This window comes from Ahaetulla prasina, chromosome 17 (genome assembly GCF_028640845.1).
Source record: "Ahaetulla prasina isolate Xishuangbanna chromosome 17, ASM2864084v1, whole genome shotgun sequence".
Classification (NCBI taxonomy): domain Eukaryota; kingdom Metazoa; phylum Chordata; class Lepidosauria; order Squamata; family Colubridae; genus Ahaetulla; species Ahaetulla prasina.
The window spans coordinates 8,162,387-8,184,655 of record NC_080555.1 but is presented as its reverse complement, the minus strand read 5'-3'; the positions used below and the strand labels follow the sequence as shown (position 1 = coordinate 8,184,655).

Genomic DNA, 22,269 nt, shown 5'->3' with positions numbered 1-22,269 from the left:
GGGTGCCATGGAGGGGGGGGGCTCTTCAGCAGGTCCTGGAGAATGGGAAGCAGAAATTTTGAGTAGTTCGGAGAACCGGCAAATACCGGCTATGGCTGGCCCCAGAGCGGGGTGGGAATGGGGATTTTGCAGTATCCTTCCCCTGGAGTGGGGAGGGAATGGGGATTTTGCAGTATCCTTCCCCTGGAGTGGGGAGGGAATGGGGATTATGCAGTATCCTTCCCCTGGAGTGGGGAGGGAATGGGGATTATGCAGTATCCTTCCCCTGGAGTGGGGAGGGAATGGGGACTTTTCAGTATCCTTCCCCTGGAGTGGGGAGGGAATGGGGACTTTGCAATATTCTTCCCCTGGAGTGGGGTGGGAATGGGGATTATGCAGTATCCTTCCCCTGGAGTGCGAATGGGGATTTTGCAGTATCCTTCCCCTGGAGTGGGAATGGGGATTTTGCAGTATCCTTCCCCTGGAGTGGGGAAGGAATGGAGATTTTACAGTAGCCTTCCCCTGGAGTGGGGTGGGAATGGTGATTATGCAGTAGCCTTCCCCTGGAGTGGGGTAGGAATGGGGATTTTGCAGTAACCTTCCCCTGCCACGCCCACAGAACCAGTAGTAAAAAAAATTGAATCCCACCACTGGTGCCATGACTATTTGCTCCTCCCTAGCCAGGAAATCCAGCAGAGTTGCAGAACCACAGGTTTTCAAAGTAGTCCACAGGAGAAGCCACACCAGTGTGGCCTTGCTTTTGGGCGTAAGTCTTATGTCTGAACGGAATCCCTCCAGAGGATATGAAGGCAAGGGCAAAATCTCCCTGCTTGCCCAGCCAACTTTCCATTTAACTATCCTTTTGAGATCGCAAAAACTTGTTCATTTGTTCGTTTCTCTTATTCTACAGTTCTTGGAAGAGGGCCACCCAATTGTATTCTCTGCCTTCCATTCTTACGACCTTGCACTCCACACAATAGATTTAATCAAGTTGGAGAAAGAACTAGCAAGCGCATTCATATCCCTAGAATCCTGCATCCAGTTTTGGTCACCACCCTCTAGAAAAAGAGGTTGAGACTCTAGAAAAAGTGCAGAGAAGAACAAACAAGATGATGAGGGGACCGGTTGCAGGAACTGAGCCTGGCTGGTCTAGTGTAGAGAAGGACCAGGGGAGACAGGAGAGCATCTTCCGATATTTGAGGGGCTGCCACGGAGAGGAGAAAGGGGGTCAAGCTATTTTTCAAGGCCAGACAAGAAATTATGGATGGAAACCGATCAAGGAGAGATTCAATCTGGAAATAAGGAGGAATTTCGTGACAGTGAGAACAGTCAACCCATGGAACAGAAGTTGCCTTCGAGAATTGTGGAAGCTTCATCACTAGAAGCTTTCAAGAACAGACTGGACTGCCATCTATCAGAAATAGTGTAGGGTCTCCTGCTTGGGAGGGTGGGTTGGACTAGATGACCTACAAGGTCCCTTCCAACTCTGTCAATCTAATCTCATCGTACAGTTGGTTGTTTTTGAAGAAGGCTGGTCCTTCTGGACCTTGTTAAGTTACGTAAACTCAGGCAAAAGGGAATCTACAGATTCTCGCATGTAGGAATACTCCTACAGGTAGAACTTGACTTATGACCAGTCACTTAGCTCAAAGTTACAATGAGAGACTTACAATGCGGATGGGTGGCCTCTGACACGCCATAGGGGCAAACCCGATTCCTTCACAACCAGGGAAGATTTGACCACAACACAATCATTATCTTGTGCCTTGAAATTTGAAACGTTTAATGCTTCACACACACAAAAAAAACTCACCACCATCACATGGGGGCTCCCGATAACCTAAAATCTTTTGGATGACAAGCGGGATGGTGAGCGGATCTAGGCAGAAGAGTCTGCAGGCGCCCCAAATTTGGTGCTTAAAATGGTTGCTAGCTCCCACATAACCCTTACCCCAAACCAGGTTAACTCTTTGATCTATCCTTTCCTTCTCCCGGATTAGATCGATCTATGCGTGCAAATTCTCTGAAACATTCCTCAAACGTCAGGACAACTTGTATGAGGCAAAAAAAAAAAAAAGCTCACATTTTAATCAGAAGGAAGAGCCCAGTCTTATTTAAATCACCCAACCCCTACAATGAATAGTGGGGGAAACTTTTGGCACCCCAGGCATGGCCTACACTCCATTCCAGGCCCGGCATTGCCATTACAAACTGGGGTATCCTCACTGCGGCAGCTCCCTGATGCCCTTGAGAGCATCCGTGCAGCAACGGATGAGTGAACAAAGCTGGATGCTCCTTTCAACAGAAGTAGTTTCCTGGAGATGATGACTTGCCCAGCCGATCTTCTGTAGAATGGTCTCTTCTGCCGCAGCCAAGGTGTTGCGTGCCAACGGAGCATTAGGTGCGGCGGCAGACGCTGGGAGGGCTGGATCAGGGGCGCTTGACCGGAGACCCAGAGCTGCCCCTTCGCAATGCTCCGGCCGGGACGCCATTTCATCGGTGTTGGCGGCAAGCTGACGCTCCCGCACCTGGGAAAGGGCTGCTTGTGCATTGAGCGCTAGAGGGAGAGACAGAAGATCAAAGAGGTGGGATCACGGGCGGCTGCTCTCGGGTTCAGCAACACCAAGCGCTGTCTAGGACAGTTGCTGAAGTCCAAAGATCTGTTGTGGCTCCAGCCCCCAAACCTGGCCCCATGCCTGAAAGTGACTCCGAGAATGAGGGGGAAGGGACGGTAAGGCTTATCTCAGAAGCACCGATTCCTTTGGTCCGGCTCCAGGAGCCAGAACCAGGCCAATCGGAGGACGTAATGAGGCCAACATCCCCTGATTCCTCCCTTCCTCAGGCTATGCCTTCAGCGAGCCTGGATCGACCCGCGCTTCAGAAGATTAGAGAGGCGGCGTCATCAAAGGGAAGGGTGGGGCAGGAGCCCCACCCCACTGGATATATAAGGAGCTTTGGGACTGCTCTCACTTCCACGGGAAGCAAATTAGCTGAACTGTGTTGAAGTGAGCTGAAGTCTTAATCTGTTTGAACTTTTTGGCAGGCAGCTGCGTTTTCTCGGCCAGGACTGATAGGAGTCGTGAACCCACTGGCTGTAGGCCAGCTTGTTACTCCAAAGTGAGGACAGAGACAGAACAAGATCTTTTCATATGGCGCGGAAAAATCTGTCCAGATTCTCCAGGAGCAATTTAACACTTGAGATGCTTCCAGCCACAGCAGAAAAGGAGGGGTCTCTTCCCCACTTGCAAAGAGAGCAGCACAAATACGAGACTGCTTCAGTTGTCAGAGCAGCAGAGAATGTTGTTCTGAACAAATGTGCTGTTTTTATCTGAAGGAGCAATTGGACCAAACGTCTACCCAATAGCTCCTTTTGCATATGAATTGAATTTCACAATTTATAATGTATGTACGTAGGGGATTAAGAGTTGGGAGGTCCCATTTATGCGATGATGCCCACCCAGGCTGTTCCCATTTGGTGCTGCAGAAGCACACAAGAGCTCCTGCCGTCTCTTTTCGTAGCACAGGGCAATATATTCTGAGAGGACCAAGATGGCACCAAGCGGGGCAAGTGAGTAAGAGAAATAGCTCCCCGCTTCCTCTGCCCACCGTACCTGGATTGTCCTTGTCCACATCGGAATTAAGCTCTTGGCAGGTGACGCAGTACAACTTCTTCTGCTTATCTTGCAGCAAAATGGTCTGGGAGGAAATTCGGTGACCAGGGCAAAGGGGACGGGAGGAGAAAAGGGTAGGAGTCAGGGTTTGTTTGCCAAAGTCACGTAATGGGCGAAGGGAGAACAAGAAAAGGCCACCCACCGACCCCTTGCTGGAAGGAAACAACTTTTTCATACTGGGCCTGCCCAACACAAACGACACCCCCACAACCAATTCCCAATCAAAGAGTTTAAAGAAGCCGTCCGTTCATCAGAAAAACCAAGGAGCCAGGCATCTCCTTCAGCCTGATTGGTCTTTTCTGATCACCGAGTTGCCCCCTCGGTGCCCCCTTGCTTTCCTCGGGCAGAAACCTCTCTTTTCCCATGTGACGGTCAGGCCGTGGGGGGGGGGAATGAGGGGGAAGAAAGGTCCCACCCGGGGCGCTCTGTACACGCCCCGGGGAGGCCTCGCTCACCCCGCACTCGTCGCAGCACTCGCCCAGCATCCGGTAGCCCTTCAGCAGGTACTCGCTCATCAGCTTGCTGATCTTGTCCTGCCGCTCGCGCCGGGCCTGGATCACCTTCAGCTCGGCCTCGGAAGGCGGCTCCCATTCGGCGTCGTCGTGACCTGGGCCGGGGAGGAGGAAGCCGCGGTGGGGGCAAGGCCCGGACCTGAAGCCCGAGTCGCCCCCCTGCTCTTCCCCGCTGTCCATCGCCTCTGGCCGGGCCTCAGGATGGTCGTCGGGCTGGGGACCCATTGCCATGGCGACGCCTTCCCCCCCTCCCCGCGTTACCTGCCGCGCTCAGCGCCATGTTGTTTCCCCTCTGCAACTTCCGGCACTAGCCACGCCCTCTTCCGTCATTGGCGCAGGCACCGCCCACCTCCTGGTAGGACTTCTCTATAAGGAGAAAGGGAAAAAAAAAAAAAGGCTCACGGCTTTCAACTTCCCTCCGGCAACTTCACCGGCCGCGAAAAGATTCCGGGAGAACTTTGTTCCCGTCTTTTAAAGGCTTTAGAGAAATTCGTGGAGGTCTTCATTTTTTTTAAAAAAAAATATAAAGTTATAATTCAATATTTGAATGCTGGCCGTCAATGTGGGATTCTAACTCCCGATTCTAATTTTCCTTAAATCACAGGAGCTTTCTGGAATTGGTAGCTTTTCCAACCACCGGAGTGTATTTAACGGCACGAACCCTTTTTAAAAAAAATTTTTAGATGCAGCTAATTTCGTCGGATACACGGAGGGTTTTCAAGCGATGTACGATTCGAACAGGAGATCGAGAAAAGCACGGCGTGCGTGGGAACAAGGGCGGATGGGGAAATGCAAGTTACGCGAGGGAAAAATTATCTCTACTGCACCGCCAATTGTAATATCTTAAAAAGCTCAGTCTTTCAAAGGCGGCTGCATTTTTTGATGGGATTGGCAATCTCCGGCGTTAAAACGCCCGCGTTAGTTTCGTTATTCTAAGATGGCAACTCCGAAACTTGTTGTTTTTTGTTGCTGAGAAGTTGTCGTCTGTCCTGCGGTAATGGCTACTGGGTACCCATGCCCCCTTTCAAACTCCTAGGTCGGTCATTTTAACCCAGTTAACCTTGGCAGCTTGAAGGCGTGTGGACGTCAACTCCCAGATTTCCCCAGCCAGGTTTGCATCAAATGCGTATGTTGGGAAGGATGCCTTCAGACTCCTTGGGTCACCGCTGAGCGACACAGAAGATTTTTGGGGTGACTTTAGAAAGGTGGGATATAAATCTAAAGCAGCATAACCCAGGATCATCCTAGCTAGCAGATTCCTCTTCAAGCCGCCTATTTAATGATGTCCAACTCCTGATTAGGGAAGACGCTTTGCACAGTTGGAAGGGTTTCAGCCCAGATCGGGGTTGGGAAATAAACGGGAAACCAAGAATAAGACACTGACAGCCACGGGGCTTTTGGGGGGGAAACATCCTTTAAATCAGGGATCTCCAACCGTTGGCAATTTTACGACTTCTGAACGGATTTTATGCTGGCTGAGGAATTCTGGGAGTTGAAGTCCGCGAAGTCGTAAAGTTGGCGACGGTTGGAGGGCCCTGCTTTAAAGAATAGCTGAAAGTTTGCCAAAGGTCCGTCCAGAATGCGTGTAATCTGCAAATTGGGGAGGATGACAAAAGAGGAGGGGAGGGGGCCGGTTTAGCTCGAAATGGCTGTAAAAATCCAAGTTTATTTTTTTCGGTCGCGAAATACAAAATCGCCCGTCCACGGCTTTAGAGACGGCTGTGGAAGCGGCGCCCACCGATCCTCATACGCGGAAAGACGAAGCGGGAGTTCCTTGTTCGGCGACGGGAATTCTCCCGGGCGGGATCCCGGGACAAACGGCGGGCTGCAACGCGGGAGCTTGACTTTCGGGTCTCCGCTCGGAGCATCGGGCGCGCAGATCCTTCCGAGCGACCGGGACGTCTCGGGCTTATCCGAGCCCACCTCCCCACTGCCCGGACGCTTCTCGCAATTCGGCCGCTCGCCTTCCCTCCCCGGCGGGTGCGAGGTTGGCAAAAGCCGGGGCCGCCAGATCGCGATTCAAACGGGGGGCGGGGGGCGGGCGAGACGCTGGCCGGCCGCTCTGGGCCTCCGCTAGCAATTGGACCCGTGGGAAAAGGGAAGACTTGGTTCCCACGTGGGCGATAAAGGGCCGGGGAAAGGCTTCCGGCACGCATTGCGGCCAAGCTGGGTCCCGACGGGATCGGAGGTTCGGTGGCGCACCTTTTCCGGCACTTTTGGGAGTCTGAATTTGGTTTGGGAGCGATCCGGGTTCAAATCCCCCTTATCGTGGTGCGACTCGCGCTTGTCGGCTCAGGCAGGGTGTCCTGAAGCGAGCGCATGGGCTCCGTTTTAATAAGCCAAGTTTCGAAAATACCTTCAAGCTAAACACGCAGGCTTAAAGTTAGCAAACTTGTAAAGGCAGCTCCAGCCTCTGTTACAGGATGTCCTCGACTTACGTTGGTTTGGAGACCGTTCAAAGTTAGAACGGCCCTGAAAAAAAGTGATATTTTTCACACTTAAAGACTGTTGTAGCAATCTCCCGCGGTCGAACAAAATTGAGATGCTTGTCAAATGACTCACAGATATGCCAGTTGCAGTATCCAAGTCTTGTGTGCAATCCCCTGCCGAGTAAAAGTCAACGGGAAAACCAGATTCACTTAACAACCGTGTTACTAATTGAACCACTGCGGTGATTCACTTAACAGCAGTGGCAAGGAAGGTTGTAAAATGGGGGCAAAAACTCACTTCACAACTGTCCCACTTTGCGACAGAAATTTTGGGCTCCATTGCGATCGAGGACTACCTGTAACAGAGAGGCTGGGGCTGGGTTACACATGGAGTTCAGTGGAGGTGTGAACCCAGAAAAAGAGCTTGTGGCAGATACTTAGTTAAAAGGTCAAGGTTCCCCTGGCACAGGGGTCGGCAACCTGCGGCTCCGGAGCCACAAGCGGCTCTTTGGACCCTCTTCCACGACTCCCTGTCACATCAGTGGTTTGCCCCGCCCCTTATTTCTTTTTTGGACTCCAGCCCGAAGCGGCAGCAAGCGAAGGCTGCCTTACGTGTAAATGTGGCGTGAAGGCAGGTTACAGGGCAGCTTCACTCCTGCACTTTCCTCCCCCCTTCCCTCCTCTCGAAACCCCCGGGTCGGCTGTGGCTGAGCTCGGAGCATGTGCGTGCACGCACCGCAGAGACCCTCCCTAAATGAGCTGCTGCCTGCCTTGCGAGCGCCTTTCCTGAGCTTTGGCGCTCGCTTGAGGAGGGTCTTCCCGCGCCTGCACACACTCCTGGCTCAGCCACAGTTGTCCTGGGTGTCCTGAGAGGAAGACGGGGAAGAGGGTCATCGGAGAGTGCAGGAGCGAAGCTGCCCTGTAACCTGTCTTCGTGCCACATTTGCACATAAGGCAGCCTTCGCTTCCTGCCACTTTAGGCTGGAGTGTCTCTGTGCGTGCGCACGCTCCCAGCTCAGCCACAGCCAGCCAGGGAGTTACGAGAGGAGGAGGAGGAGGAGGACGGTCCCCCGAAGGGAGGGGGGAAGAGAGAGACACACACATATACAGACAAATACAGAGTGATATAGAGAGGTGAGAGAGACATAGAGGGAAACATAGAGTGATACAGAGTGGGGAGGGGAGAGAGAGATAAAGGAGAGACACAGAAAGTGGGGAGACACAGAGAATAGTTTTGTGGCTGGGTAGGCGTGGCTAGGTGGTCATGTGACTGGATGGGAGTGAGTGACATTGAGTTGGCCACGCCCACCCAGGTTTTGTGGCTCCCAGTGTGTTTTTTTTTCCCTGTAGGAAAAAGGTCCAAGTGGCTCTTTGAGTGTTTCAAGATTGCCGACCCCTGCCCTGGCACATATGTGCTAGTCATTCCTGACTCTAGGGGGAAGTGCTCATCTCCCTTTCAAAGCCGAACAGCCAGCGCTGTCCGAAGACATCTCCGTGGTCATGTGGTCGGCATGACTCAATGCCAATGGTGCCCGGAACGCTGTTCCCTTCCCACCAAAGGTGGTCCCTATTTTTCTACTTGCATTTTTTACGTGCTTTCGAACTGCTAGGTTGGCAGAAGCTGGGACAAATAACCGGAGGGATTCGAACCGCTGAACTGCCAACCTTTCGATCAACAAGCTCAGCGTCTTAGCCACTGACCCACCGCGTTCCGTACGATAGAGATACATATGCCCATTCTCAACATGATGAATTATTGTCTTAAAAATTCCCAACATTAACCCCCTTTTTCCAGGCAAGACCAGAAAAAAGAAAGAAAAGACAATCAGTCCATGCCACGGTTAGCCACAGACTTCATAGTTTTATAGCACTGTAAGGAGACGAAAGGAAACGCCTCCCTTCACCTCAAACTCTGACATTGCTCAATACTCAAACTGGCCAAGTAGGACAAGTTTTTTCCTACTTCTCACCTGCAGCTTTGTGCCTTATTCTTCTCCAGGATTCCCCTTCTGTCCAGTGAGATGCACAGGAATTCATGGACAAAATCTTAAAGCATCTTCATGGATCAACAGTTGATTTTGTAGCTTTGAGCCCCCGTTGCCGTTTGGAAGGAACAGGACTCATGCAACGAGCAGCACTAAAATGGACTGGTTAATAATCAACTCTTCTGGGGTTGTTGAAATTAAGAGTAGAATGAATGAGCTGGAAGGGACCTTGGAGGTCTTCTAGTCCAGCCCCCTGCTCAAGCAGGAGAATCTACACTATTTCAGACAAGTAACTGTCCAGTCTGTTCTTAAAAACCTCCAGTGATGGAGCACCTACAACTTCTGGTGGCAAGCTGTTCCACTGGTTAATTGTCCTCTCTGTCGGGAAGTTTCTCCTTATTCCAGGTTGCTTCTCTCCTTGATTAGTTTCCATCCATTGTTTTTTGTCCTGCCTTCTGGTTCTTTGGAAAATAAGTTGACCCCCTCCTTTCTGGCAGTCCCTCAATAATTGGGAGACTGCTATCATGTCACCCCTAATTCTTCTTTTCTTTAGACTAGCCAAACCCAAATCCTGCAGCAGTTGTTCATGTTTTAGTCTCCAGGCCTTTGATCATCTTAGTTGCTCTTCTTTATGCTTTCCCCCCCCCCCCAAGTCTTATCTTTTTTGTAATACGGTGACCAAAATTAAAGCAAGTCATAAATGTTTTTTTCTGGCTAGTCAGCCTATACAACCAACAGCACAATTTTTTTTAGACTTGGAGACTATACAGGTAGTCCTTGACTTTCAACAGTTCATTTAGTGACAGTCTGAAGTTACGATGGCATGGAAAAAATGACTTATGACAGCCGCAGCATCCTCCTGGTCACGCGATTCAAATTCAGCCCGTTTGGCAACTGATTCCTATTTATGATGATTGCAGTATCCTGGGGTCATGTGATCAACATTTGTGACTTTCTGACACGCAAAGTCAACGGGGAAGCTTGATTCCTGACTTTTAACAACTGCAGCGATTCACTTAATAATCATGGCAAAGTGGCAAAGTCGTTAAAGGGGACAAGTGTCACTTAACAAATGTCTCGCTTAGCAACATAAATTTTGGGTTCAATTGAGGTCGTAAGTCAAGGACTATTTGTACTCTCAAGTCCAGTGGATCAGGCAGGAATGGCCCAACTCTCAGAAGCAAATAAAGTTTTTTTTTACATACTATAAGGAAAAAAAAAACACCCAGACACAATTAAGTACTTATCAACGTTAACTGATTTTTAAGCAGGGATGAATTAACAGGATCCGTATTACAATGCCGTAAGAATCCACAAAAACCTTGCCAAGAAACAACACCGGCTAAGTTGAACGGTAACAAAAATAATAATAATAATAATCAAATTTAAAGTGCCAGGATCAAGTTCCTTATCCAAATACCTTGCAGTATTTAAATGTCGAGGTGCTACAGTGCATCAGCCTTTCCCAATTTTAAATTTATTTTTACTGCTCAAATGTCTCTCGTTGCCAATGCAGTCTTTCATAGTGGAGAAATGCAGAAAAACGATTGTGTTGAAAGGAAAACGTTCTTTTAACTGGGAGTATTGAACCATCAAGTCTTCCTACTTCTAACCTTGTTATAAAGGAGAACCCAAAGTCAGGGTCCTTCAGGACCCAAACTCCTGGATTTATTTTTTTATTGCAACAGGAACCAGTTTCTTTAATCTTCAATTAGTTTGGAGTCCTGAGGTAGCTCTTGTTGAGGCTGAATTAAAGTGAAATTCATGGATGTGACTGATTACGAATCTATACTCAATTGATCTGACTGATGTGTATTAGAAGCCTGGCTATTAAACCATGGCTGAATAAGCCACAGTCTAGCACAATAAATAAACCAAGCATTGGTTTGGGGGAAAAAGCAACCTTTGTTACTCTGTTCTGACCCAGCTCCCCAAACACGACAAACCCTCTTACGTGAACTCAAGATTAGGAGCGCCAGCAGCCCCGGCAAAAAGTTTCTCTCTTACCACAGGATAACAAGTCTGTCCATATGGGAGATGATTAGTTGTCGGCCACACCTATTCATCTCCGCCCCCTGCCTTTTATCCCCAGAGCTAGGGTGGGGCATCGCTAGCAGCGGTGGCTCTTCCTTCCTGAGGACTGGCTCATAGATTTCCACTCCTCTCCTCTCCTTTGCTTGCTTGCATCAGGCACTGGACCCAGCTGTTCCTCCTCCTCTTCATCAGCCACCTCCAGACCTGGGGGCTGTTGACTCTCCATCTGAGGGCTGACGGATGGCCCAGGCTCCGCCTCTCTCTCTATCGCTCTGTGACAGCTCCATTACCTCTTCCCCCTCGAAGCACTCAGGTTGCCTTGATGCTGACCCCGACTCCCACGCCTCCTCCTCCTCCTCCTCGATTCGGCTGCTGGAGGGATCGGTGGCTGACAGGCCACAACACACTTGCACAGTGAGTTGCCAGGAATCACAATAGCTCACCTTAAACAAAACTATTCCCGGCTTCCAGTGTCACATCTGCACACTTCTCTTTCTTCCTATCTTGAGAACTCATCTTGCATCACACCAAAGAGATGCTACATTGCCTGTGTTTTTTTATACAAATAGACAGCTTGGAGGTCCCAATGGGACTAAAAGAAAATGTTCATTTATCTCTAGAACACAACGGGTGGACAGAGCTTTGTGCACGCAGCTACAGGCAGTCCTCGACTTACAACAGTTCATTTAGTGACCGTTTAAAGATACAAGGGCACTGAAAAAAGTGACTTGTGGCCATTTTTTCACACTTAGGACCGTTGCAGCATTCTCATGGTCACGCGATCAAAATTCAGATGTTTGGCAACTGACTCGTATTTATGAGTTGCAATGTCCTGGAGTCATGTGATTCCCTTTTACGACGTTCTGACAAGCCAAGTCAATGGGCAGGCCAGACTCACTTAACAACCGTTACTAACTTAAAAATGGCAGTGGTTTCCTTAACGAATGTGGCGAGAAAAGTTGTAAACTGGGGCAAAACTCAGTTAACAAATATCTTGCTTAGCAACATGAATTTTGGGCTCAACTGTGGTCCTAAGTCGAGGACTACCTGTACTGTATTACACAAGGCTTAGCAACTACAACTTGTCTTTTAATGCTGTAGGTGCACCGAGTTCCTCACCTATGGAAAGGTAACTCCGGTTCTATTAATGCTAGGTACTTAAGAGCAGGAAAGCTGGATCTTTAGGAATTCAAATGAGTTTGAGACGTCTGGTCTGCATTTTCAGGACCCCCAGGCAGAATTAAGTCCTCCATGGGAATGTTTTAGAGCAGGGGTCTCAAACCTGATTTCATTGAGGGCCGCATCAAGGTTGTGTTTGACCTCAGGGGGCCGGGATGGGCGTGGCCAGGGTAGGGGTGGCCAGCTTGACATCACTCATGTCGGGGGGTGGGGGGTGCTTGTGGTGGCCCGAGCGCTCTGCCAGTGAAAACGGGCTCCTGAGCTCTATTTTTGGCTGGGATGGCCTCCTGCAACCCTCAGCCACCGAAAATGGAGTGGGGGAGGGGAGAATGTTTAGGTGCGTGTGGCCCTTGTGAGCTGCTTTCAGCTAGGACGGCTTCCCTGCAACCCTCTGCCAGCAAAAATGGAGCATGCGCCCTTCCCAGCTCTGTTTTTGCTGGCAGAGGCACCACGGGCCAGTCCTTCGCTGTTTCCAGAGCAGCCCCACAGGCCGGAACTAAGCATCCCATGGGCCGGATTCGGCCCCCAGGGCTGGACTTTCACACCCTTGTTTTAGAGCACTCATTCCAAGACTAAGCCCCGGTCAGCGATTCTGGATCACCGACGTCTTGACCCACAACCCGTATGGGGAAAATGGTTGGGAATGATAGGAGCCACAGGATAAACCCTCCAGTGGGACAAAGCTGGGCGAGGCTGGTTTTACAGAGATACCGATGAAAGAAAGATAAGGGTGAACGAATGGGAACTTGCGCACATACACAAACGCACACCAAAATCATAACACAACTGGGTGGTCTAAAATGTCCGAGTCCATTTTATTTACAGTGGTACCAAAAAAAAAAAAAAAAAAAGTTACCTAAACTCACTTCTAACATAAGGTTTACCTGCCAGCCTAGGCTGTCATAAATCAAGGAAGGATGCCGTTACATAAAAGCAACTGAGCCGATTTGAAAAGGTGATTCTCACATCATTAAATGAAGGTTAACCAGGTGGAATTGTTTTCTCATTGGGCAGGATCTCGAGAAAAGGCCAGACAGATGAAGCTGAAGCGATCATCGTTCTTGGTGCGAAACTACCCCCCCACCCACGCCATACTTTGGTTTTAAGAGGTCCAGTGTGCACCAATGTACGATGCTCCGGAGGCCAAACAGAGTGCCAAGGTTAAGGGAATCACCCAAAAGATTTTTTTAAAATAAAATGGTTCACCTTGGGGCAGCACATACAACTCAACTAATAGCACACCCTTTACATGGCGTAAGGAAGAACAACAACAACCAAAGAAACGTTAAAGAGCTAAAGTGGCCTAGGGCACCCATGATCAAGAAATGTCAGGACTAAAAGGATCTTCTGAAATCGAACTGCTGACTGAGGACGCAGCAGTTGGGATTATGGTCTACGGGTTACAACGGCGGAGGCCACGGCAACAGAATCCCACCCCAGAAGGCGGGGAATTTCCTCTACAGACGGCGCTGGTAACTAGCATGCAGCTGCAGTTGTGCGTTACGCAAGTAATCGCTATAGGCACCTGCGTAACGGGCATCAGACTGCATTTCAGGGAGGCGGCGATAATCCAGTTGAGCTTTTGTTGGCGAGTGGCGGTACGCATGGGGGGAGTCGGATAAGCGGCGGAAATCAGAGAAGTCAGATAAACGGCGGTCATCTGAGAGATCAGAACTGTACCTGGTTAAGAGAAGAGACATTTGGTGAATTAAAAAGAAAAAAAGAAAAGAAAAAGAGGCTCATGGCAAATGCCCCAATTAAATATAGGCTGTGCCCCACTCCCCACAAAACAAAAAAAACTGGTAGAGAAGAGCACTGATAGGTGTAAGCAGATACAGGAACTTTTTAGAAGAATTTGAAGATTTTTTTCCCTCTGCAATCTGATAAGAATTAAAGTCCATTTACCTGTGTTTTGGAGGATGGAGAGAATCCCTTAGTGGCTCAGTTAAATTATAAATTCCTGCTTAAGAAAAGCACTTAAGCTCTTCCAGACTTGACTACAGTCCAGAAATTAAATTCTAGGAAGATTATTGAAGGATTAAGGTACTAGCCTTTCTAACTCCCAGTACTGGTAGGAAAAGTTCCCTGTTAATAATCTGGCCAGGAAAATGTTTAAAGTTTGCTCAGGATTCAGTTACGGTGTCTCACGTTCCACATCTGTACCTTGGACTTAAATTTTATCCAATTACATAACCACTTAAAAAAATTGGATGCTGAAATGTGGCTCAAAACAGAGGGCAGAGTGAGTAGAGCATGTTTTTTTCCAAGCTGACTGGAACCTAGAAACCTTTAAAAGACTTTGGATCTGGTAAGAACCAAACAGATCCCTAAGTACCTTTATGCTCAAGCCGAGTTAAGGAGCCTTAAAAAGCCTAGCTTCACTTTCATATGATAGGGCAGGTTCAGAAAGCAGAGCTCATGCACCTTCCACCAAATTGTCCAGGTATTTTTGGTTCTTAGGATGTCTCTTCTTCTTACAGGCATGTATTTATAATAATGCAGATTGGGAGAGAGGTAAATTAGGAGTGTAATTATCTTTTGCTCCCTTTTCCCTTAAATAGAAAAAGCATAGAAAAGGGCTGACGGATCAGTCAAAGGTGGGGAGGGGGGCAAGGAGAATCTAAAGGCAGAATTAATGAAGCAAGGGGGGTTAGTGAGCCCCATCCCCAACCCCTTCCTCTTTTCAGGCACACCCCAAATTCAAGGATTTGAAAGAAACCTGCCACCACCTGCTAGGAACTGCAGAATGGAGCTTCGTTTTGAGTCCCTCTGGAAATACAGAGAGCTCCTCGGACAGAATGCAGGGTTGCCGCCAAAGCATGATCAAAGCTGCATACCTCTTGTTCATGGCAGCCGCTTTTCTGTAGAGATCCTCACGGCTTCCGCGTGGTGGGGAGAGGCGTGTGCGTTCATAGAGTGGGTGGAGAACGGCACTTTCTGCCTGGGACATTCCCGCATAGGAAGCTGCCTGCTGCCCGGTCTGGGCCAACCCATTGTAGGCTGCAGCCTGAGACCTATACCCTGCTGCTACGGGGGCCGAAGCAGACTGCTGGACTGCGTAGGCTGCTTCTGCTGGGGCTCTGTAGGCCGTGGGCAACGAAGCAGAAAGCTGCGTTTTGTAAGCAGCCGCCACCGCCGCAGCAGCATCCTGCATGCCGTAAGCAGCTGCCAGGTTGGCTGCAGACTGGGTCCCATAAGCAGATTGTATCGCAGACGAAGCCTGAGCCCCATAGGAAGCAGCATGGCCCACAGCAGGCTGGACTCCATAGGACGCAGGCTGGGCTGATAGAGTGTGAGCTGCGTACAAGGCTGACTGGTTGGCTGCCGGCTGGGCTCCGTAAGAGGCGGAGAGAGCAGTTGCTTGGGCCCCGTAGGAGGCAGCGTAGGAGGCAGCGGTTTGGGCCCCATAAGCAGCAGCGGCGGCGGCATACGTTGTGGAGGGCTGGGCTTCGTAAGTGGCAACTTGGGAAGCAGTGGCCTGGGTTCCGTAGGTTTGAGTGTTATAGGCTGCCGCCGCTGCCGCCGCCTGAGTATTGGAGGGTCCCATGGCAACAGAGGACTGGGCTCTGTATGCATTTGCCAGCATGGTCGAGGGCTGGGCTCGGTACATGGCCGCCTGCCCAGTGGTAGGTTGAGGCCTGTAGGCCATCCCAAGTGATGCTGCAGGCTGGTCTCTGTAGGAAGCTTGCTGGCCGGTCATGGGAAGCGAGTAACCTGCTCTCGTGGGCGAGCGTCTTAGTGGGCTCCTGTCCCTTCTGAAGAAAGAAGGGGAGATCTGCCTGGCTTGGCCATTCGAGTCAAATTTGGTGTTATTGTTCATCCGCTGCTGATAGTCATAGTCAAGTGAAGAATAACCCGGATTCCCCATTGAGAAGGCAAGGTTACTGGATCTCATGCCATCATTCCTGGTCTGCAGATTCTCTAAAGTTGGTATTTTGTTCTTTTCATCTCCGCCGAACTGGCCAATGTATCCTGCAATCCCCCTTTTATGAGTTTTATTGGAAAGTTCCACGTTAATCCTTTTCCCCTTGATTTCTCTTCCGTTAAGGTGTTCAATGGCGGTTTTAGCATCCTCGTCTTTCTCCATGTGCACGAACGCGTAGTCTGATAAAGCAGCAGACAGAAGGTTATCAATAAGGAACACATCACATTTTATTAGTGGAAACCATTTCTATCGGCATATGCCTCGGATGCAGAGAAAGGCCTTAACCGGCGGGTATCCGCTGGGAAGCAGCCTCTGTCTGCAATAGCAATAACATTTAAACTTATACCCCGCTTCACAGTGTTTTCCAGCCTTCTCTAAGCGGTTTACAGAGTCAGGATATTGCCGCCCAACAATCTGAGTCCTCATTTTACCGACCTCAGAAGGGTGGAAGGCTGAGTCAAGGCTGAGGTGAGAATTGAACTCCTGGCAGTCGGCAGAATTAGCCTGCAATACTGCATTCTAACCACTGTGCCACCAGGGAAGGGAAAGGACTTTGGAGCTCAAGCAGGAGGCTGTACCACCCTGGACAAATGGCTGTCCAATAGAGGGCGGCTTTGCAATTCTAACCACTACAACAAAGAGGCCACTGGAACCTAGCAAGGCACAAAAGAGCAATAGCACTTCAGACTTATATACCGCTTTACAGCCCTCTCTAAGCGGTTTAGAGTCAGCATATTGCCCCCAATTTGGGTCTTCATTTTACCCACCTCGGAAGGATAGAAGGCCGAGTCAACCTTGAGCCTGGTGAGGTTTGAACTGCCAAATTCCAGGCAGCCGGCAGTCAGATGTAGCCTACAGTACTGCGCCACTGTGGCTCATACCGAACATCTGCTGCCTTAGTACCAGGGTTCCCCTCTCACCCACTAATGCCTCTAGCATCTGAACGGTTTGCTAACTGGTTCACGAAAAGAAGGATTAATTCCCAGGAGGTCACCATGCAGAAGACACAACCGGTTTGAATTTTTTTTTTAATCTCCCAAGAGCAAAACTAGAACTGGGCTCGGGCAAACACTAGAAGCTTCCCATGAGAGCTGTTTAGCAGTAGAATAGATTGCCTCATGAGGAGCTGCCTATTGTTCTCTGGAAGTCTTTTAGGCAGAGGTTGAACAGACCATGCATCAGAGACCGCACTGAACAGGGAGTTTGGACTAAAGAATCTCACAGGTTTCTTCCAAAATAGTTACCTCCATGGTGCGTCATCTTTTTACTTTACCATATTAATCCTGAATAAAAGACTTTGAATGCTATCAGTATGTCATCCCCAGCCAAAAATGGAGAAGACACAGAACACAGAATAATAGGGTTGGGAGGGAAGGAATCAGAAATTCCTTCCGATTTCCATGCTGTTACTTCAGCTGAACATAAATGTACTGAAAATGTGCAAAAATACGATGTAACTGTAACAGCTTTTAATACTAGGTTGGGCTTTTGTCTTTTGGAAAAAAAAACTTTAAAATAGTGTGCTTAGAACTGTGCTAAAAAGGCTTAAAAATGAAATGATCTTTTAAGTTAAACCGGTGGCCTAATTTCAACAGCACATAATAAATTTATATTTTTACATGGCTTTAATCAGTAAAATTCTTCATAGCTTTGACAAAAATGAATTTCAAGTAACAGAAGTTGTTATGCGAAATGATGGTTGTCTTTCTACAGTGTGGTCTCTACCACTACAGTTTATGTAGGTTAAGAACACAGAACACAAATAAGTATCTCCTACACTTCACATCAGGTGCAAAATATATGTTAAGACTTTTCCCTGCTGAATTCACATTGGTGATTATATAGACTCAAAATTACCAAAACTCTCAGGAACAAGTTATCAAAATGTCTTTCTGCTTCTCCAAGTTAGTGCAAAGGTGGAAATTGATGGCTTTCAACTAATCATTTTTTGTAATAAAACGATGTACCCAACTATCCATTAATCAGAAACTATGGGAAAGTAAGAGATAAGGGTTGTAATTCTTGGGTAACAAGTAACTTTATTCTTCAAAAAACTAATTGTTTATACCAAAGGGGAATAGCATGATGGATGGATATAAAATCTATGTCTGCAATACTAAGAACCTTCTGATTGGAGGTGAAAAGGCAGTTGCCTTTGATCACTGTTCTGTACTATGTGCTGTAAAGTCGGGTCCTACAACTGTACAGCAGACATGGCAAAGCTCCAAAAGAACCATTTTAACATACATACCATATTTTTCGCACTATGAGATGCACTTCCTCCCCCAAAAAAGTGGGTGGAAATGTTTGTGCATTTTATAGAGCGAATATTGCAGTGGGGGGAGGAGGGGGGTTGGTGCAGTGGCACAATTTGCCATCTTTCGCCACAATTCACTACCGCCAAGGAACACTGGAGCCTTTGCTGCTGAGCCGCTGATCGGTGGTTGGACTGGCCTCCCGGAATACTGCTGATCAGCTTTTCTAGGCGGTGGGGATTGATTGTTGGTGATCGCTGCTGCCTAGAACAGCTGATTGGCAGTATTCTGGGAGGCCAATCCAACCGCCAATAAACTGCTCAGCAGCAAAGGTTCCGGCGTTCCCTGGCGGTGTTGACCGGTGATGGGCACAACAGTGCGGAGCCCTGAGGAGCCATGTGTTGGGGCTGCAATAATGTGCTGAAGCTGACCAGGCTGTTTGCTGCAAGGACTCTAGGCCAGATGAATACTGGATGGATGCTGGGAGGCAGAGGTAGATTTTTTCCCCTTGTTTTCCTCCTCTAAAGCTAATGTGTGTCTTATGTCTGATGCATCTTATAGTGCAAAAAATACGGTACATACATACATGCATACATATTCATTCAGTGAGTCACATGCAGCTCTTTCAAACCAATTACTACTGGAGAAAAAAATCAGGAAAACACAACAACTGCAAATTGCATGGATATTAAGTTTACATAGTCTACAATTCTGTAGAGTCACTTTGCAGAGCGAGATGGGCGGCACCTAAATATAATAAAAAGATTAAAAATTATATTTATACTATAAATATTGTCATTTGAGGATATTTCTCACTTCTTTCATGGAAATAAAATATTTTCCCCATTAAGTCTTAAGAATATATTAATCCACAACTACCACAAGAAAGTTGACTTGGTTCACTTGTTTTCTCAACTTATTTTTTCCATTTCCATGGGGATTTATCTATGTCACGTTTGCCATATTATTTTATTCTTGAATTGGTTCACTGATGAATCATGCTGGATTTCCCAAACTATAATTTCCGGAAGGGACCATGGAGGTTTTCTATCAATGACTACTAGCATAGACTATCAATCCATGCTTTCATAACCTCACATTTAGACTACTTGCACTGCAAGTAGGAAAAAATGCACCATCAGAAAAATAATAAGATTTTTACTAGGCACAAGTTTTGATCTCCCTTTTCACCACAGGCACAAAAATATCAAGACCCGTATCTTCAATCACTCAACCTCTTTGAAGTCTTTGACTTACAACCTCTTGTTTAGCAACCATTCAAAGTTACGACGGCACCGAAAAAAGTTACTTGTGACTGGTGCTTGCCCTTATGCTCATTGTAGTGTCCCACGCAATTTTGCTTCTTATCAAAAGTTGCATGCTTGGCAGGCAGCATGTATTTCCAATGGTTGCAGTGCCCTGGAGTCACATGATTGCCATGTGTGAGCTTTCAACAAGCAAAGTCCGTGGGGAAATCTGGTTTGACTCAACAAACACGTGATTCACTTAAAAACTGCAGTGATTCACAATGGCAAAAAAAAAAAAAAATATTGAAAAAAAGACCTATGGGCTACAGTAGTATACCAATCTCTACAATGGGACTCTTGGAAGAACCAGACATGATAAATATTTGTCTGGCTCCAAAATGGAGGGGAAAGAACAAAGCTCCAAGTACACCAAACCACCAACAACTTCCTGTTCTTAATATTTTACCGACATGCTTCCCAAGGCAAAGGGTGTGGGTGTGGGCAGAGAGATTCATCTTCCCTCCCTCCCACCCCATATAGATGGACTGCAGCCATCTATAACAGAAGCGAACCATGATTAAAGCACCAGGTTAGAAATCAGGAGATGAGGAATTCTAGTCCCACCAGCTGGGTGATTTTGGCCCAGTACCTCTTGCTCAACCCAACCCACTTTCCAGGGTTGTTGTTGTAGGGAAAATGTGGAGGAGAAAGGTGTGTTTGGATATTTTCACCGCCTTGAGCAATTTGTCAAAATAATAAAGGCAGGATACAAATTAAAAAAATCTGGCCGATACAGGGGGATGTATCTTTCACCCCCACTCCCAGCAAGGAATTCACACTAATAAAACAGGAACCAGCTGACAGAAGAGGGGCCTATCAGTCCCTACCGAGCCACACTTGCTCTTTGCTGAAATGCCCTCTTTCCCACCCCAAGGGCACCCAAAGGAGACGTCCACGGCACTGCGCTCTGTCATTGGTGCCACTAGGCGACCGGGGTCCGATCCAACCCCCCCCCCCGAAAAAACCCCACGTCTCCCTCCCCAGCCCTTTCCGTCGTGTGTGGCGGCGCCCGAGCCGAAGGATTAAAGGGCGGCCTTGTCTCTTGTCTTTGCAAACCGCCGCCCGCCGGTGCGTTTGGTCGGCGTCGGAGCTGTGGCAAAAGCTAATGAATAGATGAAAAGGGGAAACAGAGCAATGAGAATTAAAACAGCAAACCCCAAGCTGGAGTCCGATCCTTTAACACCCCCCCCTCCACCATCCTCCACTGTAGGCAGTCCTCGATTTACAATTGCTTGTTTAGTGACTGAAGTTGCAGCAGCACTGAAAAAAATGACTTACGACCGTTTTAGCATTCCCCCTGGTCACATGATCCCCCTTTTGAGATCTTCTTTGACAAGCAAAGTCAATTGGGGTGGGGAACTAGATTCATTTAACAACCAGGTTACTCATTGAACTGCAGCGATTCCCTTAAGAAAGGAAGTTTGTAAAATGGGGGGGGGACTCACTTGAACAAATGTAGCACTGAACAACTTAAGGTATGGTGCTCCCTCGTGGGTCGTAAATCGAGGAGCATCTGTACTGCAATTTGCTTAACCACCCTGACAGGAACGGTCCTAAAAAAACGGATCCAAATTCAACACAGCTGCCACCGAAAGGGGGGGGGGCACTGCTTGGCCACCGAAAAGGGGGGGGGGCAAAAGGAAAGGGAAGGAAGAGAAAGGGGGAAACAAAAAGGGGGTAAGGCGAGGACTACCTTACTGCGATTCGTTTAACAGCGTATCACGAAGGGTCCTAAGAAAAAAACGGGACCAAATTCACCCATAGCTTCCACATTTGGCCATGGAAATGGGGGAGAGGAGGAAAAGGAAAGTTAAGAAAGAGGAAGGGGGGAGAGTACCAAAAAGGGGGGGAAGCTTTGGCGGTCGTAAGTCGAGGACTACCTTACTACGATTCGCTTAACAACCGTAGCACGAACGGTGCTAAAAAAAAAACACACCACGGGGCCAAATTCACCCACAGCTGCCTCGCTTGGCCATGGAAATTTTTTTTTGGGGGGGGAGAAAGAGGGAGACAAGTGGCGGTCGTAAGTCGAGGACTGCCGCCATCGGCCGAACGGAGCGGCGGGAGCAGAGCCTCCCGGTCCCGAGGAAGCCTATCTGCGCGAACGGAAGGCGCTTTCCTCCCACCCCTCAATCCGCCCGCTCCTCTCGAGGCCCCCGGTCGAGCGGAGGGAGAGAGAGAGCGAGAGAGAGAGGCCCGCTACCTTTCACGATGTCGCACTCGACGACGGGCCCGAACTCCTGGAAGAGGACGCGGAGCTCGCCGCTGGTACAGGCGGCCGAGACGTTGCCGACGAAGATCTTGACGGTGTGGGTGGGCCTCGGGCGGGAGAGCTCGACAACGACGCGGTGGCAGTGCAGCAGGTGGCCGTTGAGTTTCTGGATGGCGCGCTCGGCCGCCGCCTCGTCGCGGAGGTGGACGAAGGCGAACTGCTTCATGAGGGCCACTTTCAGCACCTCGCCCGGCACGGCCGCCTCGAAGAGGTCGCGCAACTCTACCTGCGAAGCCTCCTCAGGAACGTTGCCCACGAACACCTTCACGCCCGCCTGCATGGCGCGCCCGGCGGGTCCCGAGGAGAAACCGGAGAACGGCGACGGGGTGGGGGAGGGGGTTAAGAAAAAAAAAAAAGAGGAAAGAAGGCGAGGCGGCCGCTCAAAATGGCGCCCGCGAGAGCGACGCGCTTTCTGAGGGAAACAGAGGGAACGCGCCGACGCGCATGCGCGGAGCTCAGACACGCCCCCTCCCTTTCCTCCTTCAAGCGCCTCGCGCTCCAGCCGGGCGCGAGAAGGGCTGCTCCGGCGCATGCGTCGTAGACCCAGGAGGATGTGCTTTCGTGCGAAGCAGCTTCGGGAAGACTAAACCCGAAAGAAGCGTGCATTCACATGTGGTGGTGGTGGAGTTTCTTATGAGGGAAATTTCTTATAAGGGAAAATGAGGACCCTTCATCAAGATGCGCCGCTCTGGAATGAATAGCTGTGTGTGACCATGCACTT

The 22,269-nt window shown here is 49.0% G+C and overlaps 2 protein-coding genes across 3 annotated transcripts; both read right to left on the bottom strand.

Annotated features, from left to right (window-relative positions):
- Window positions 1–1,733: 1,733 nt before the first annotated feature.
- On the bottom strand, window positions 1,734–4,528 carry ZNRD2 (zinc ribbon domain containing 2). The gene is made up of 4 exons (XM_058159763.1): window positions 4,424–4,528; window positions 4,106–4,257; window positions 3,591–3,675; window positions 1,734–2,536 (listed from the first exon to the last, which is right to left on the bottom strand). The coding sequence occupies exons 1-4, from the start codon at window positions 4,440–4,442 to the stop codon at window positions 2,202–2,204; spliced, it is 591 nt and encodes a 196-aa protein (XP_058015746.1). The 5' UTR covers window positions 4,443–4,528; the 3' UTR covers window positions 1,734–2,201.
- LOC131186319 (RNA-binding protein 14-like) lies at window positions 4,225–21,978 on the bottom strand. Of its 2 annotated transcripts, XR_009152346.1 has the most exons (4): window positions 21,480–21,978; window positions 14,627–15,893; window positions 4,424–4,528; window positions 4,225–4,257 (listed from the first exon to the last, which is right to left on the bottom strand). XR_009152346.1 is itself a non-coding variant. In XM_058159755.1 (3 exons), the coding sequence occupies exons 1-3, from the start codon at window positions 21,826–21,828 to the stop codon at window positions 13,247–13,249; spliced, it is 1,839 nt and encodes a 612-aa protein (XP_058015738.1). In that variant the 5' UTR covers window positions 21,829–21,978; the 3' UTR covers window positions 8,569–13,246. The 2 variants fall into 2 exon arrangements, 1 of the variants encoding a protein (XP_058015738.1); XM_058159755.1 differs by lacking the exons at window positions 4,225–4,257; window positions 4,424–4,528 and adding an exon at window positions 8,569–13,469.
- Between the last annotated feature and the right edge of the window lie 291 nt (window positions 21,979–22,269).

Coding starts and splice junctions, on each gene's coding strand:
- ZNRD2 (XM_058159763.1), bottom strand. Junction 3,676..4,105: donor AGTGCTGCGACGAGTGCGGG/GTGAGCGAGGCC, acceptor ATTTCCTCCCAG/ACCATTTTGCTGCAAGATAA. Junction 2,537..3,590: donor TGTGGACAAGGACAATCCAG/GTACGGTGGGCA, acceptor CTCTCCCTCTAG/CGCTCAATGCACAAGCAGCC.
- LOC131186319 (XM_058159755.1), bottom strand. CDS start 21,828: ATGCAGGCGGGCGTGAAGGTGTTCGTGGGCAACGTTCCTGAGGAGGCT. Junction 15,894..21,479: donor CGAGTGCGACATCGTGAAAG/GTAGCGGGCCTC, acceptor CTGCTTTATCAG/ACTACGCGTTCGTGCACATG. Junction 13,470..14,626: donor GCGGCTGCCATGAACAAGAG/GTATGCAGCTTT, acceptor TCTCTTAACCAG/GTACAGTTCTGATCTCTCAG.